The sequence below is a fragment of the Salvelinus alpinus genome, chromosome 30, assembly GCF_045679555.1.
Source record: "Salvelinus alpinus chromosome 30, SLU_Salpinus.1, whole genome shotgun sequence".
Taxonomy (NCBI): domain Eukaryota; kingdom Metazoa; phylum Chordata; class Actinopteri; order Salmoniformes; family Salmonidae; genus Salvelinus; species Salvelinus alpinus.
The window spans coordinates 20,472,643-20,489,519 of NC_092115.1; the positions used below are offsets into that span (position 1 = coordinate 20,472,643).

At 43.7% G+C, this 16,877-nt stretch overlaps 1 protein-coding gene across 3 annotated transcripts in view; it reads left to right on the forward strand.

Moving 5' to 3' along the window:
* LOC139560632 (ephrin type-B receptor 1) overlaps positions 1 to 16,877 on the forward strand; it is a 405,983-nt gene that overhangs the window by 306,736 nt on the left and 82,370 nt on the right. For all 3 annotated transcript variants that reach the window (XM_071377579.1, XM_071377581.1, XM_071377580.1), the window contains one exon: positions 16,089 to 16,213. In XM_071377579.1, the coding sequence (XP_071233680.1) occupies positions 16,089 to 16,213 (125 nt within the window). The remainder of the gene's footprint in view (positions 1 to 16,088; positions 16,214 to 16,877) is intronic.

Consider the following 16,877-nt stretch of genomic DNA (forward strand, 5'->3'; position numbering starts at 1 on the left):
CTTCCTCTGACACCGCCTGGTGTAGAGGTCCTGGATGACAGGCAGCTTAGCCCCAGTGATGTACTAGGCCGTACGCATTACCCTCTTTAGTGCCTTACGGTCGGAGGCCGAGCAGTTGCCGTACCAGGCAGTGATGCAATCAGTCAGGATGCTCTCGATGTTGCACATGTAGAACCTTTTGAGGATCTCAGGACCCATGCCAAATCTTTTTAGTTTCCTGAGGGGGAATAGGCTTCGTCGTGCCCTCTTCACAGCTGCCTTGGTGTGTTTGGACCATTCTAGTTTGTTGGTGATGTGGACACCAAGGAACTTGAAGCTCTCAACCTGCTCCATTACAGCCCAGTCGATGAGAATGGGGGCGTGCTCGGTCCTCTTTTTCCTGTAATCCACAATCATCCCCTTAGTCTTGGTTACGTTGAGGGATAGGTTGTTATTCTGGCACCACCCGGCCAGGTCCTCCTCCCAGTCCAGTGAAACTCATTTTAGAAGTAGTCCCAAAATTCCCACAGAAATGCAAACATCTCTATCTCTTCCATCCTGCAGCCTTAATGGGCATGTGGAAACCAGAGAAACCCAGCAAGTTCACCAAAACAGTCTGTGGCTCAGAGGGATTCAATACAGTCCTCCCAGATACAGTCAGGTCCAAATCTAAACAACCAAAATATATCAAAGAGATTTGAGCCTCTGACGTAAACCAGAGGGATGTGAGAGGAACCATGCCAAGGGCCCGTTTGGATCCCTACTCATTATGTTTTGTGTTTACGTGCTTTGAGTGCATTAAGTCTTTCCATGTGTTGGTGTTGGTGTACACGGGTTGTTTTAGACTAGGAACACATGAAGACACACAGCCATAGTTGACGAAGTGCAGGCTAAATGGGAGAAAAGACCAAGATTTAGGAGCTCATTCACAGCCTGCCCTGCCCTGTGCTGGACACACGCACACACAGCTCAGGTTATTTACACCTTCTTTCTACACAGCCCAGGTTTAGTCACAGCCCAGGTTTAGTTGTGGGTGGTGGGTGATACTCTCTTGTATTTATTGAATCGCTTGTTCATTTTCTCGTTCCTTTTGTTTGTGAGTCCATTGCTTAGTTCATTCATCCATTCAGTCAGTCAGTCAGTCAGTCAGACAGTCAATAAATCATTTGAGTATCAGAGTTTACAACTTTCTTCATAATTATCTACATGGGCTGTTGCTTTTTCTCACTGCCTCAATTCACAGCACTGACTGACTATAAGAGAGCATAGAAAAGCTTCATGTCAAACCATTTCATCATCCTCTACTCCTCTCCAGGGCTGGCTGAAGGTGCCATTTTGTTTCATTTGATGCCAGTTTCTCATAAATGTTGTAACTTGTCCCTTGAACCCAGAAACTGGCAGCTAGCTGGAGGCGATCGAAAGAGAATGGCTCTGAATGCTACTGAGCTCCTTAAACCTCAAGATGTCTTTATCTAGTGTCTGAAGTACAACAGAGAAAAAGGAATCTTGTAAACCAAAAGACAAGCTTGTCTTCCTTAATTATTTTCATTACAGTCTTCGCCACTAAATCTCTCCTCAGGCTATCAAAGATAATTCCATGTTCCAGTTAACTCTAGAACAGCCAGGACATGACACATTCAAGAACGCGCCAATAATGCCTGTTTTACGTCTACAATTCAAGAGTGGTGGCGCTACTGGCATCACTGGAGGGATTTGGAAAATGGTTAATTGGTTCCCTGACAGAAACTCTTGGAAATGCAGCACAGAACAGGACACAGAAAGGAACAGAACAGAGCAGTGCAGAACAGGACAGTGCAGAACAGAACAGAACAGCACAGAACACTGGAGAACTGAAGCTTCCCTATGATCTGTGAGGTCCATTACCATGTAGTCATGACTGGGCAGTCCTTCTGAGTTACTGCTAGTAGGGAGGCAGTGATCAACAACATGCCTAGAGGGGAGAGAAAGAGATGGGAAGAGGAAAAGAGAGAGTGGGATAGAGAGAGAGAGAGAGAGAGAGAGAGAGAGAGAGAGAGAGAGAGAGAGAGAGAGAGAGAGAGAGAGAGAGAGAGAGAGAGAGAGAGAGAGAGAGGAGATTGACAGAGAGAGAGTAGAGATTGAGAGAGAAAGGGAAGAGATTGAGAGAGAGGGAAGAGATTGAGAGAGAGAGAGAAAGAGAGAGAGAGAGAGAGAGTCATGCGCAATATGAGCTCCTGATATATTCATATTTTTTTGTTTTTTAAATGAGATAAACACTCTAATCGAAAAAGAATTCCAGATAAGAAGTGATGAACAACAACTCTATTCATTCAGAATAGAAAAAAAAGTAACTTTGCGCCTCAAGTTAAGAAGTTTTGACTCTAGCTAGCTAGCTACACAACAAAGTCCTAGCCAGCAGACTAACAAGCTAGCCAGAAGAAATGAGCTAGAACAAACCTAGCAAGGGGAGTTAATACAATGACATCAAACGACCAAACTGAGTGAGTAAACCAAAAAGGAGCACAGTCTAACTTTAAACATATCTTCAGTTTTTTTTGTGTGAAGATTTGTCACTCTTTTTGCTGGTTTTTGAACTAAATTAGCGCTAGCTAGCAACAGCAGCAGACAAACAAATCAGGTTGCTATGGCAACATGGCAGTGGGAACAGAGCAGCAGTAGTAGCGGAGCCCACAGGCACCATGTCCCCACTCCCCCTCAGCTCTGAATCCATTCTCTACCCTCCAGAGGCCAAAAATGACACAACGAGGAAAGCTTTTAAATAGACACTACTGAAGGTGAGGCCAGAAACCCTTTTTGCAGACCTCTACAAAAACGGTGACGTGAGTAATCTCATCTTCCTCACTGACCAGCCAAATGCATGGCGCTCAGCAGTCTGCTCTCACTAGCCATCCATAAAGAAAGAGGGAATCTGTAATGGGTGGAAGTTTAAAATCAAAGAGACAGACGACCCTGACAGCATCATGATAACAATCAACCTCTACAAGACTGGGACTGTCATGGTGCAAGGTAACATTAGGCTGTTTGAAACAGACTTTCAGACCATTGAGGAGAGAGCGGAGAGAGAGAAGGACACCACCAGTGACATGCCCTCCCACAAGACAAACTCCACCAGCACCACCCTCACCTCTACTATCCCCACCCAAAAAGGCACACCCAGCACCTCTCTTCCCACCATAGTGGAGAACACGCCCCAGGAGTAGAGCGACCCCCTCAGTGCAGAGCAGGCTCAGGCCCTCCTCACCACCATGGCTGCCATGAGGGATGAGTTCACCAAACCGGAGGGGGAGGTGGTCCTGCTCAGGGAGAGCGTGAGCAAACAGCAACCAGACAACCACACCTTAGAGGAGCTCCTAACCAAGGTGCTGACAGAGCAGGACAGCAGCCTTGCAACACAGCTGAAAGAGGTTCAGCAAGAGAGAGACGGACTCAAGAGAGAGCTGGCTGATCTAACAAAGAAGGTGAGAGAGCTCCAAAAAGACAGGCAGAACAGGAATAACGATGTGACCACACTAAGAGAGGAGCTGCAGGAGAGAACAGAGGACAGGCTGCAAGAGCAGCTAGAACACCACTCTATGACCTGCTCTCACACAGCAGAGGAGCCCAGCTCAACCAGCCAGGCTTCCCCAGCCCTGCCTGCTGCAGCCCTCCCCAACCCACAGAACAGCCTCCCACTGACAGCGGCACCGGCACAGACCAGCCACACCCCAGCTCCAACACCCACCAGCCCCCTCTCTGCCCCCTCCAGTCCAGAAGAATCACTGGCTGACATCGTCCTGTTGATGGACTCAAATGGGAAGTTTGTTCAGGAGAATAAACTTTTCCCTAGACACAAAACGAGAAAGGTGTGGTGCCCAACAACGCAGAGTGCCATGGAGCTGCTTGATAAGGCCCATCTCGGGTCGCCAAGCCACATAATCATACACACCGGAAGCAACGACCTGCGTGGTCAGCAGGAGAGGTTGGCGACTTCACTACAGGGAATGATTGAGAAGGCCTCCGCAATCTTCCCCAACTCAAGAATCGTGATGTCAACCCTTCTACAGAGGAAGGACTTCCACCCTGCCACAATCCAAAGAATAAACGGCAGCCTCTCCCGGGACTGTGCCCTGCGACCCAATGTACACCTGGCCCACCATCCCACCCTCGATTTGGACTGTCTCTATGACCATGTTCACCTGTACAGGGAGACAGTCCCCATCCTTGCCAAGACTCTCAAGGACGTCGCTTTAAACCGCAGCCCGACCTCTCCACCCAGGAACAGCGGAGCAATCTCCGGGAGATCACCGGGACAACACCCCGGACCAGCACCCTGGACTCCCCAGCCACAACCACAGCACCACCAACCTCAATTCCCACCACAGCCAGCGCAGCACAAACTACCCCAGCCCAGCTTCAGAGGCACCCAGACAAGGCTTCCCACCCCCCGCCCCCCACCGCAGACCCACACTTGGAGGAGCCACAGCCCAGCAGGCAGAGCTACGCACAGGCTGTGAGAGGAGCAACTGGCCCAGCCCCCACCAATGAAATTAGTGACATTAAACAAATGCTGAGTCTACTATGCTCACATGTGATAGGCCGAGGGTCATGGTAAGATGAGCACAAGAACTCCACCATCCTCACACTACATCCACCCAAGTGGCATGATACAACTTCTATCTTAAATGATAAACAAATCACATTTGCATAATACGAGTTTACTTTAATTGAAAAAAACGATTTTAATAGTTCTTGTTGGATTGTGAGTGTTTGTCTCATTTTGAAGGTAAAGAAGAAAAAAAAGTTATGAAATCTTTTTACGTTGCATGTTGGAATTTACAAGATTGAAGTCCTCTGCTTTTGGGCTAAAGAGCAGAAACCCAGACTTCCTGAAAGATATTGATGATGTTGATATTGTAGTACTACAGGAAACATGGTGCAGAGGTGATGTTTCCTCTGGCTGTCCACTAGGTTATAGGGAGATAATCCTACCATCCACTAAATTAAAAGGAATCAAACAGGGCAGAGACTCAGGGGGAATGCTAATATGGTATAAATCTGAACTAATTAATTCAATCGAATTGATCAAAACAGGAGAATTCTTTATCTGGTTAAAAATCAAAAGGAGGCTATCTTGACAGATAAAAACGTATTCCTCTGTGCCACATACATTCCCCCCTCAGATGAAGAGAGTTTCTCCATTCTAGAGGGGGAAATTAGTCACTTTCAGGCTCAAGGCAATGTACTGGTCTGTGGAGACCTGAATGCTAGAACAGCAGAAGAACTAGACACTATTAACAGTCATGGGGATAAACACCTACCAGGAAGCAACAACCTTTCCCTCCCCACAGAAACAACTATGACAAAGTGAAAAACAAAAATGGAGTACAGCTCGTGAAGCTCTGCCGAACACTGGGTCTGTACATAGTCAATGGTAGGCTGAGAGGGGACTCTTTTGGTAGGTACACCTAGAGCTCATCCCTTGGCAGCAGCACTGTAGACTACTTCCTCACCGACCTAAACCCAGAGTCTCTCAGAGCCTTCACAGTCAGCCCACTAACACCTCTCTCAGACCACAGTAAAATCACAGTGTTTCTGAGAAGAGTGGAACCCAACCATGAAGCATCACGTCCAAATAAATTACATTGTACTAAACAGGCCTATAGATGGAGTGCAAACAGTACAGACATCTACCAAAAAGCAATTAGTAGCCAAAAAATACAATCTCTCCTGGACAACTTTTTAGCCTCAACATTCTCCTATAGCAACGAAGGTGTAAATTAGTTCCGTTTGGAACATTATATTTGACAAATTAGCCTCCTTGGCTAATCTAAAGAAGCATAAGAGCAAACCAGAAATAACAGAAAATAAAAAATGGTTTGATAATGATTGCAAAAATCTAAGAAAGTCATTGAGAAATATATCTAATCAAAAACACAGAGAACCAGCCAACAAAAATATACGCCTTCAATTTGGGGAAACACTGAAGCAATACAAACACACCCTAAGAACAAAAAAGGAAAAGCACATCAGAAAACAGCTGGATGTAATTGAGGAATCCATAGAATCAAACCACTTCTGGGAGAATTGGAATAAATTAAACAAACCTCATCAGGAGGAATTGGCTATCCAAAATGGGGATACAGTATGTGGAGAAATCACTTTGCAAACCTCTACAGCAATATAACAAAGAGCCCAGAACAAAAAGATATACAAGAAAAATTACAAATCCTTGAATCAGTAGTCAAAGACTATCAGAATCCTGTGGTTACCTCAATTACAGAAGAAGAATTATTGGAAAAACTATACACTCTCCAACCCAAAAAGGCCTGTGGTGCTGATGGTATTTTAAATGAAATGATCAAATATACAGACCACAAATTCAAATTGGCTATACTCAAACTCTTCAACATTATCCTCACTGCAGGTATTTCCCCCGATATTTGGAACCAGGGATTGATCACACCAATCTATAAAAATGGAGACAAATTTGACCCAAATAATTACAGAGGAATTTGCATTAACAGCAACTTGGGGGAAATTCTCTGCAGTATTATAAATAGCAGACTACACCATTTCCTTGACGAATACAACGTCCTGAGCAGAAGCCAGATTGGATTTCTAAAACATTATTGTACAACAGATCACATTTACACCCTCCACACTCTTATTGACAAACAAGTAAACAGAAACAAAGGCAAAATCTACTCGTGTTTTGTAGATTTCAAGAAAGCATTTGATTCAATTTGGCGCGAAGGTCCTTTTTATAAACTAATAGAAAGTGGTATTGGAGGGAAAACATATGATGTTATTAAATCAATGTACACTAAAAACAAATGTGCGGTTAAAGTTGGCATCAAGCAAACAGACTTCTTCTCTCAGGGACGGGGAGTGAAACAGGGCTGCCCAATAAGTCCAACACTATTTAACATCTACATTAATAAATTGGCAAAAACATTAGAAGAATCGGAAGCACCTGGTATCACCCTACACAACACTGAAATCAAGTGTCTGCTGTACGCAGATGACCTGGTGCTGCAGTCTCCCACTAAAGAGGGGTTACAGCAGCACCTAGATCATCTTCACAGGTTCTGTCAGACCTGGGCTCTGACCGTTAACCTAAAAAAAACAAATATAATGATATTCCAAAAAAGGTCCAGAAATCAGGATGACAAATATAAATTCTATTTGGACACAGTTCTATTAGAACACACCAAAAACTACACATATCTAGGACTAAATATCAGCAACACAGGTATCTTTCACATGGCTGTGAATGAGCTGAGAGACAAAGCAAGAAGAGCATTCTATGCCATTAAAAGGAACATTAAAATCGAAATTCCAATTAGATTCTGGCTCAAAATTTTCCAATCGGTTATATAACCAATTGCTCTATATGGCAGTGAAGTATGGGGTCCACTCTCTAATAATGAATTCACCAAATGGGACAAACATCCAATTGAAATACTACATGCAGAGTTTTGCAAGACTGTATTGCAAGTGCAAAGAAAAACTCCAAATAACGCATGTTGTGCAGAATTGGGCCAATACCCCCTCCTCATTCATCTAAAAACAAGTGACCCCAAAACATTCCATCACACAGCTCTACAATGTCAAGAGATGAAACCAGAGAAGAGTCCCCTCAGCCAGCTGGTTCTGAGGCTCAGTTCACAACCCCAAACCAACCCCATAGAGCCTCAGGACAGCACTCAAAAAATCTGGCCCAACCAAATCATCACAAAACAAAAACAAAAATATATCACCTATTGGAAAGACACCACAAAAAATCTAAGTATACTTCAATGATATTTGGCTCTAAACAGACAGTACATGGTGGCAGACTATCTGACCACTGTGACTGATAGAAAACTGAGGAAAACACTGACTAGGTACAGACTCAGTGAGCACAGTCTGGCTATAGAGACCGGTCGTCACAGACAAACCTGTTCACTCTGCTCCAGGGGAGAGGTAGAGACAGAGTTGCATTTCTTATTGCATTTCTTAGAGTCAGGCGCAGTGCGCTCTCCTGCGCCTGACTTCCCTGCAGCCAGTTACGCACCTCATTTCTTAGAGAGAGAGAGAGAGACAGAGACTGAGAGAGAGAGAGACTGAGAGAGAGAGAGACTGAGAGAGAGAGAGACTGAGAGAGAGAGAGCGAGAGAGACTGAGAGAGAGAGAGAGACTGAGAGAGAGAGAGACTGAGAGAGAGAGGGACTGAGAGACTGAGAGAGTGAGAGACTGAGACTGAGACTGAGAGACTGAGAGACTGAGACTGAGAGAGTGAGAGACTGAGAGAGTGAGAGACTGAGACTGAGAGAGTGAGAGACTGAGACTGAGAGAGTGAGAGACTGAGACTGAGAGAGTGAGAGACTGAGACGGAGACTGAGAGAGTGAGAGACTGAGACTGAGAGACTGAGACTGAGAGACTGAGACTGAGAGACTGAGACTGAGAGACTGAGACAGAGAGAGAGAGACTGAGAGAGAGATAGAGACTGAGTGAGAGACTGAGAGAGAGAGAGAGAGAAAGAGAGAGAGAGAGAGAGACTGAGTGAGAGAGAGACTGAGACCCCTCATCTGAATCGAACAGAGGCCCCTATTAGATGACTATGGTGTGGTGGTGCTGTGTCTTTAAGGAGAAAACCACAATTAAACTGTTCTATGAGGGAATGGGCCTTGGACCACTGGTCAGCTGACCAATTACCGGGACGTTTCCGACCAATCGTTGAACTGGGAATTAGTCAAGCATACCGGGAACGTCCAGCTGGGAATTGAGGGATGGATGCCCTGTGGATTGTGAAATGTATTACGCTTATCCTGGGAAGATCTAAATGAGGGAGTTGATGCAAAGGGAGAATGGGAAGAGGTCACACAAAACTATTCATGTTATTTTCTGGGAGGGTTTGGTGATAATAAATGAGCTTTCTGTCCATTGTGTTGTGTAATAGATGTGTAATAGACATGATGCAGTGGAGGCTGGTGACTTGAAAGATGTTTGAGGATGGGAGACACATGGTATAGGCACAGAACGCATGGAGACAACAAAGCGTGTTTCAAAAATCGTCAAATACTAATTATTTTAACCTACAGCATTTAATAAAGACATTTATACTACAATATTATTGGGAATGGGAATGAGAGGGCTACTTAGTGTTGGGAAGGGATCACAGCAGTGATTGGTATGAGGCATAAGTTGAGGTGTTCAGATGTTTGACTTCAGTGCAGGACGGGATTTGACTGGGAAGACAAAAAACAATAACACAACACACTACACATTTAGACAAAAGAGTTAAGAATGAGTTAGTCCAAGCAAGGAGTAAAATCATTGATGTGTAATATTGTGATTGACTTTACATACAGTAATGAGAGAAAATTGATAGGGGTACTCACAGTGCTTGGAGAGGAAACATTCAATGTGCCAGTGGATGAGCGGGCACATAAGACGTGGCTTCAGGAGAGAGTTGACAATGGTAGTGGAGTGGACTGGTCATCACCTCTTAATCAGGGAACAGAAGGGGACTTAGCTGTAGATACAAATAGCAGATACATTCCATTACAGCTGCGCCATCGTAGGTTTGAACAACAACTTTCTCCATGAATTTAAACTCCGACAGCGCATCATGCCCACGTGACACATGACACATCAAAGTATCCCAAGAAACATTCCTGAATAAAGCCCTGATCATCCACATACCTGACGATAACTGACAACTGCAAGCAGACTGGTGGCACCATAGGTCCCAGAGTGGTGGGGCAATTTTTACCCCCTGGGGCCCGGAGTTTTTCCTTATGTGTTAACCTAACCAGAAAAATTCTGGACCCTATTAGGTATGTGTCACGACTTCCGCCGAAGTCTTGTTTGGGCGGCTTCGGCGGTCGACGTCACCGGTCTTCTAGCCATCGCCGATCCACCTTTCATTTTCCATTTGTTTTGTCTTCATTTCCCACACACCTGGTTTACATTCCCTCATTACGTGACGTGTATTTAACCCTCTGTTCCCCCCATGTCTGTGTGTGGAGTTGTTTATTGTAAAGTGTTTGTGCATTTCTAACTGGTTTGCGACAGGTTATTTTAACCCGTATTTTGTTGTTTCTGGGTGCAGTTTGTTTTGCCTAAATAAACTGCTCCGGTTGTTACCTATGTCTGCTCTCCTGCGCCTGACTTCCCTGCAGCCAGTTACGCACCTCTTACAGTATGACAGTGATTAATCAGTTATAAAAAGGTTTTATAAGGCCTATGTTGGGACCGGTTTTTCCTATTCAGGTCACATGTTTGAAAAAAAACTCCTGGTCATGGGAGGGGGGGTTGGAAACCCTGTCAAACTGCAGCAACCTTATACTTGTTCATATTCATTATATTTAGACTAGAATAGGAGGGTGATTTCCTCAACCCAGACACAGAGACAACAACTGATAGACAATAGAACTCACAGGGCTGAGCTTACTTTATGCATGTTTGCATCATGCAGACCTATGCAACTTTAGTCTTTATACAAAATTAACTCACATCTGTCATCAATATTATCTCGATTGATTAATTCAAGTTAATAATTTTGGATTGAAAACGTATAGGCAGCCTAGCCAGCCCAATTTTGAATATAAACCAAATTTGATAAAATTCACATTTTCTCCTGACACACAAATGGACTATAAATACAGAACGTTACCAATTAATTTACCCTGACCAGATGGACACGGCACATAGGCTGTATGCATCTGCTCTTATTAGTAGCCTACAGTTGATCAGACTGAAAAATAGTGTTGTTTTCATCCCATAGGGCATGTCAGATTTATAATGTTTAGGTGTAGCCTAGGCTGCTGCAACATCTATGGAATTAGTTTTTGCTTGAGTCTGTCCAGGAGTGATTATGTGTTATCATCTTAGCTAAATAAATGCCGGAGGAAAGTGTAAAGCCTACTGTTCTTGAGCGCGCGCAATTTTGTTTTTGCTGCGTCAACCTCTCTTTAATCTAACTTTTAATGGATGATGCAATGGAAGCTATCAAATCACTGTGAATTGATTTCGACATCCCAGATAAGTTCTATATGTTCAGCAAGTAAAGCATCGTAATGTGCAATTACCGCTGCAAGCTCCTTGTAGTTCCACTTGTTAGCGGAACTTTCCCTCTCGTCGTGTCCTCTAAAAGCAGATTCCTGCCCAAAAACACAGTGGTGTTGATAAGGCGCTTGAGAACATCCCTGTTTCTTCTTACTTTCTCGCTGTTTGAATACGCAGACCTTCGTCATAATCGATGCAGATATTTCCCAGAAGCATGAATATGATTTGGGCATTTATATGCTCCCTGCTTTTGTTTTGCCGTTTAGCTGAACGATCAATGTTCTTCAGGTCACTGTACCCCTCTTTCGCCCAAGGGTCAGACTTTCCAAAAAGCAGCCAAGGCCAGCAATATAGGCAGCTTGATGAAAGGCTCCCTGTTAACCAGCTATACTTTTGATACCAGTTGGTATTGATGAAATGCTCCCTGTTAACCAGCTATACTGTTGTACCAGGTGGTATTGAACGCCCTCACCTTGTCATCCTTCTTCATGAAACTGATCTCAGGCAGAGGTCGACCCTCACTTTTCATTCACACCTTCTCCGTGTACACCAGAGAATGAAAGGGGTTCTTCAACAAAAAGTCAACAACATTTTCGGCAACAATTGGCCCAGCGTCATCTGGATTTGGCCTGGGTAGGCTGTCATTGTAAATAAGAATGTGTTCTTAACTGACTTGCCTAGTTAAATTAAAACATTTAAAAAATTCAAAAAGAATATATTTTAAACTTTTTTAGTGTTTCACAATTTTTATTTGTATGAAATTTCACTGAAGAGGATGGTCCTCCCCTTCCTCCTCTGAGGAGCCTCCACTGATGTGATGGCCCTGTGCTGTAGTGTGGAGTTAAAGAGTCGTAGATGTGTAATGTGATGGCCTTGTGTTAGAGTAGCAGTTTGCAGATAACCTCCCCCCCTACTGCTCTCTCTCTCACTCGCTCGCTAGGGTCACTGGGAGGGTTGACTTTGAATAATGTTAAGCCGAGTGTTGCATTAAAAGCTGGGGGCAGCCAGTTGGGCCAGATAAAAGTAGAACAGAGGAACAAGGGAAGGGGGAGGGATGCAGGATGGGGGGGAGGAGAGAAGTGCAGGGGACAGCCACCAATCACTGTCATCGCTGGTGTTCCCTGGTAACGATGGGGACGCGTTTTGGCTTCAGCGGGCTTTACCATTGACCTGCAGCCAGGTACTGACAGTCCTGTTACAAAAACAGGCTCATTACAAACAGGGCACTAACACACACAGGCCTTCCAAACAAGGACTAGGCAAACTTTTTATCCATGAGTTGCAGAAATGCTAGGATAATTTAATTGTGACTTTTAGACAGGGGGTACAGTATATTGTACTTCTGTGTGTGTGGAGATTTTTAAATGGAAATGTTTAACGCAGCAGCACAACCATGGGCACACACCCTCACTCATCCAATCAGTGAGACATGCTGAAACCATGTAGAATTACAAATATCTGCCTTGTCTTACTATAATTGGCCAAACTGTGTCTGTCTGGTTAAATACATGAGTCTGGGTCTTAGTTTCTGTCCCAAATGGCACACTTTTCCCTATACAGTGCACAAGTTTTGAACAGAGTGCTATGGGCTGTGGTCAAAAGTAGTGCACTTTGTAGTCAATATGGTTCCATTTGGGATGCACACTCAGTCTGTTAGACTGGGGTCTGGTTCTGGAATACACACTCCCTTCCGCTACTCCCTTCCGATGCTCCGAGTGCAGGGAAGACAACAGCAGCGTTGGGGCCTACTGGGGCTGTCAGTAACACTGTGTGCTGTGCTGTGCCCAGGGCCGGTAATTGATAACGCGGCCCAGCAGAGCCTTGGGCACTGGAGCGTGTGGCAGGCAGAGAGGAGAGGCTGAGCTATACCAAGGTGAGACTGGGTAGGATGAGAGTGCGTGGGCTGAAACCGAGAGAGAGAGAGGCAGGTGGAGTGGAGGGGGGTTGAGTTGATTGGCTGGGGGTTATTTGGGGATTTTGGGAGCTGGAGTGTGAAAAAAGTTTGGTGTGTTTACGAAAAGTGTGTGTGGGGGGGGGGGGGGGGAGTCACAGGGTGTGTGTATAGTAGTGTGTGGTAGAATGAGGTGATGGAGTGGTTTATTTCGACAAAATAGAGTGTGTATAGACATACTGTATCTGGCGCTCTGTCAGTATGTTTTGGGGTCAGAATAATGAGCCTCCATCTCTCAGCCTTCCACACAGAGATCCAAAAATGCACTCAACTACAGTATATACTAACATCATTCTCCTGTATCATGCTTTTTTATTTTTATTTAACTAGGCAAGTCAGTTAAGAGCAAATTCTTATTTACAATGAAGGCCTACCCTGGCCAAACCCGGACGACGCTGGGCCAATTGTGCACCACCCTATTGGACTCCCAATCACAGTCAGATGTGATACAGCCTGGATCCGAACCAGGGATTGTAGCAGCAGCACAACCATGGGCACACACCCTCACTCATCCAATCAGTGAGACATGCTGAAACCATGTAGAATTACAAATATCTGCCTTGTCTTACTATAATTGGCCAAACTGTGTCTGTCTGGTTAAATACATGAGTCTGGGTCTTAGTTTCTGTCCCAAATGGCACACTTTTCCCTATACAGTGCACAAGTTTTGAACAGAGCGCTATGGGCTGTGGTCAAAAGTAGTGCACTTTGTAGTCAATATGGTTCCATTTGGGATGCACATTCAGTTTGTTAGACTGGGGTCTGGTTCTGGAATACACACTCCCCTCAGTCTGTCTAAGGCACTGAGATGCAGTGCCTTAGACAGCTGCGCCACTCGGGAACTAAATTACATCAACAGAAAATATACTTAGTGATAGAATATGGAGACCCGAAATATATGAAATACGTAAGCGAAAAAAATAAAGACCTTTTCTATTACAAATGTAGACATAGAGGACAGAGAAAAGCCGACCCCCAATATAATTTGGGATTTCTTTAAGGTGTGCATTAGGGGAATAATAATCTCATACTCAGTAAAAATTCAATCTGAGTTAGAAATTACAATTAAACACTATCTTAGAAAAAGCCCATAACAAATATTTACATGGAAAATAAGAAAATAAAATGTCTGTAATATGTTATTTTACGTTTGAAGAGAGCCAACACCTACAGGTTAAACTCAAATAAAGCATACTATTTAATGGCAAATAAACCTGGTACACACCTTGCAGCTCTCACATAACGAATACACTCAAAACCAATTATAATTTTAAACGATTTAAACAATTTTTTTAAATAATTTTAGGATACAAATGCTTTAATAAGAAACAACAACGCTATTAATAACATTTTTTTTAAATGATATGAAAATCTATATAAATCAGAATTAAATAACAGTTGGTCTGATCCTACAGCTTTCTAAGACTCAATTACCATGAAGCAACTGTAGGCAGATAGAAAACAATCACTAAAATGGAAATCACCCCAAAATAAATATTGCGCAGAGAAAAGCACCAGGGATTCCCATATAATTTTTTGTATATTCTGGGTCAAAGTAGCTTCCCTATTTACTCTAATGACAATACAAATGTGCTTCCGAGTGCCATGTATCAAACAGTTATTTCAGTTGTATTAGAACCAGGGATACCAGGAGAGTCCCCTGCAGATTAGTCCCAGAAGTTTAATACATTGCGGCAATAAAATAATAGCAAAACTCATAAGCAACAGAATGGCAAAAGTCTTACCAGACTCAATACATATTAATAAAACGAGGTTTATTAAAAATAGACACTTACAAACAAATACAAGAACATGTTTCCGTTTAATACTATACGCTAAAAAACAAGATGTAGATTTATCAATAATGGCTGTTCGTGGCGAAAAGGCTTTCGACCGTCTTGAGTGACCTTTTCTAAGTATTCTAATTCCTAATTCTATGCTTCCATATACTCCTGGAATGGATACTGCGAAAGATAAGCAAAGAGCAAAGAGAGGGGGAGAGAATTCCCTTTCTTCCATACACTGGAGGTAACGTATTTCTCCTGTCCAATCAGGGCTAAATTCACACAGACACGCACATTCATGCTACACTCACATCACAATTGCTGCTACACTCACATCACAATTGCTGCAACCAGAGTCATATTTACTATTACTAATACACAATAATACTGCACCATTTAAACACTTTCTATGATACATTGGACTATACATTCAATTTATAGTGACAATACAGTAAATGTATAGTCCAATGTATCAGAGAAAGTGTTTACATGTTTGCCTTCCTGTATTATACTTATGCTAAAAATATATATATATTCTACTGAGCCATTTACTTTATGTTCGTATTCTTATATTTTTGTTGCATTGTCAAGGAGCATTGCATTGTCAAGGATATACCATGTATATCCTGTACATACGACTAATAAAACTCGACACTAAGCGCTTGTCTTCGGCACTCACAGTCTCCACCCCAACCACCCCTTCCTCTGCTAGCCCAGTAAGACAGGAACAAGGAATGATAATATAGAGATGATAGCACGGAGGACAAAAGCAAGGGAATGAAGGGGAAATTGCTGGGGCAGTGGGTTAATTCAGAGCCCATATGTGTGCACTCAGGTGTGCTGTGTCTGAATGGGAGAGAGAGCAGAGAGAGAGAGAGAGCATAAGAGAATAGGCCCACACTGTGCACCCAGGTCGAACCATTACAAAAAGATGGGATGGAGTTTTATTTCAAAGGGCAGTTTCTTATCAAGAAAATAATTTAACACTTCATATGGTCCAGGTCTTTGTGCTGCATTAGGTAATGATTTTATTCAGACCCAATGTAGATTGTTACCTTAATGTATCGGAGGCGGAGACCCGCACAAAGAGAGAGAATTGAAAAGTGAGGACGTTTTTAAACATGTGCTTGCTGCCCCATGACAGCTCTGACTGCAGATTCTTACCGGCTTGACTTTTGTCTGATAATTTTTTACGTGTTATATTGTGTTAACTTTGTGTGTAACTTTCATTGCCACTTTCTTGCAACGTTCAGGCTGTTACAAGGCACAGAGAAGCCATTTTGGTTTTCCATATAGAGTGGTTGTTAAACTTCCTGTTTCTCTTCCTGTTTCCTGTTTGCAGCCCCCTCGATCGTACCCATCATGCACCAGGTGAGCTCCACCATGAAGAGCTTCACGTTGTCATGGCCACAGCCCGAACAGCCCAACGGAATCATCTTGGACTACGAGCTACGCTTCTATGAGAAGGTAGGCTCTGTGTGTGTGTGTGTGTGTGTTTGTGTGTGCGTGTGTGCATGTATGTACTGTATAAGGGTATGTCTGCACACACATTCATATGCTTATACACTGTGTTTATCTGTATGTGAATTGATACAAAAGATACCAAGAGAAGTTTCTCTTCTGTTCCGAAGTGAAATCCCCAACCCCCCTGGGCTGATAATGTCATCTCAGTTCCACCTCCAGTCCACCTTTCCTTCCCACTGTTCTTTGGTTTCCCTGCCTTCCCTGTCGGATGAAGTGAATACCTTGACCTCCGTTCCATCTCGCTCCCCTCCCTACTCCAACTGCGGTAATGCTATGCGTCTGGTGGGGCTAGCATCGACCCGTCTACTGCCGTCTGCTCCTACACAATAGAACCTGCTTTAATAAGATACAAGAGCTGACCAGAGTGGCTATGGTAGCAGGTTTTATTGACCTGTAGGCTTTTCCCAAGTCTTCAGTCTACAGACATGATGATATAGAGTCTGAAGAAGACAGAGTCTAGAAAAGAGAAGGCAGTGTTTGTTTGAGATGTTGTTTGTGTACTTTAGGTGGTCGATAGGTTGGTCGGCTGGTTGGTGGTTTGGTCGGCTGATTGGTGGGTTAGTCGGTTGGTTGGTGCGTGAGTGGGTTAGTCGGTTGGTTGGTGGGT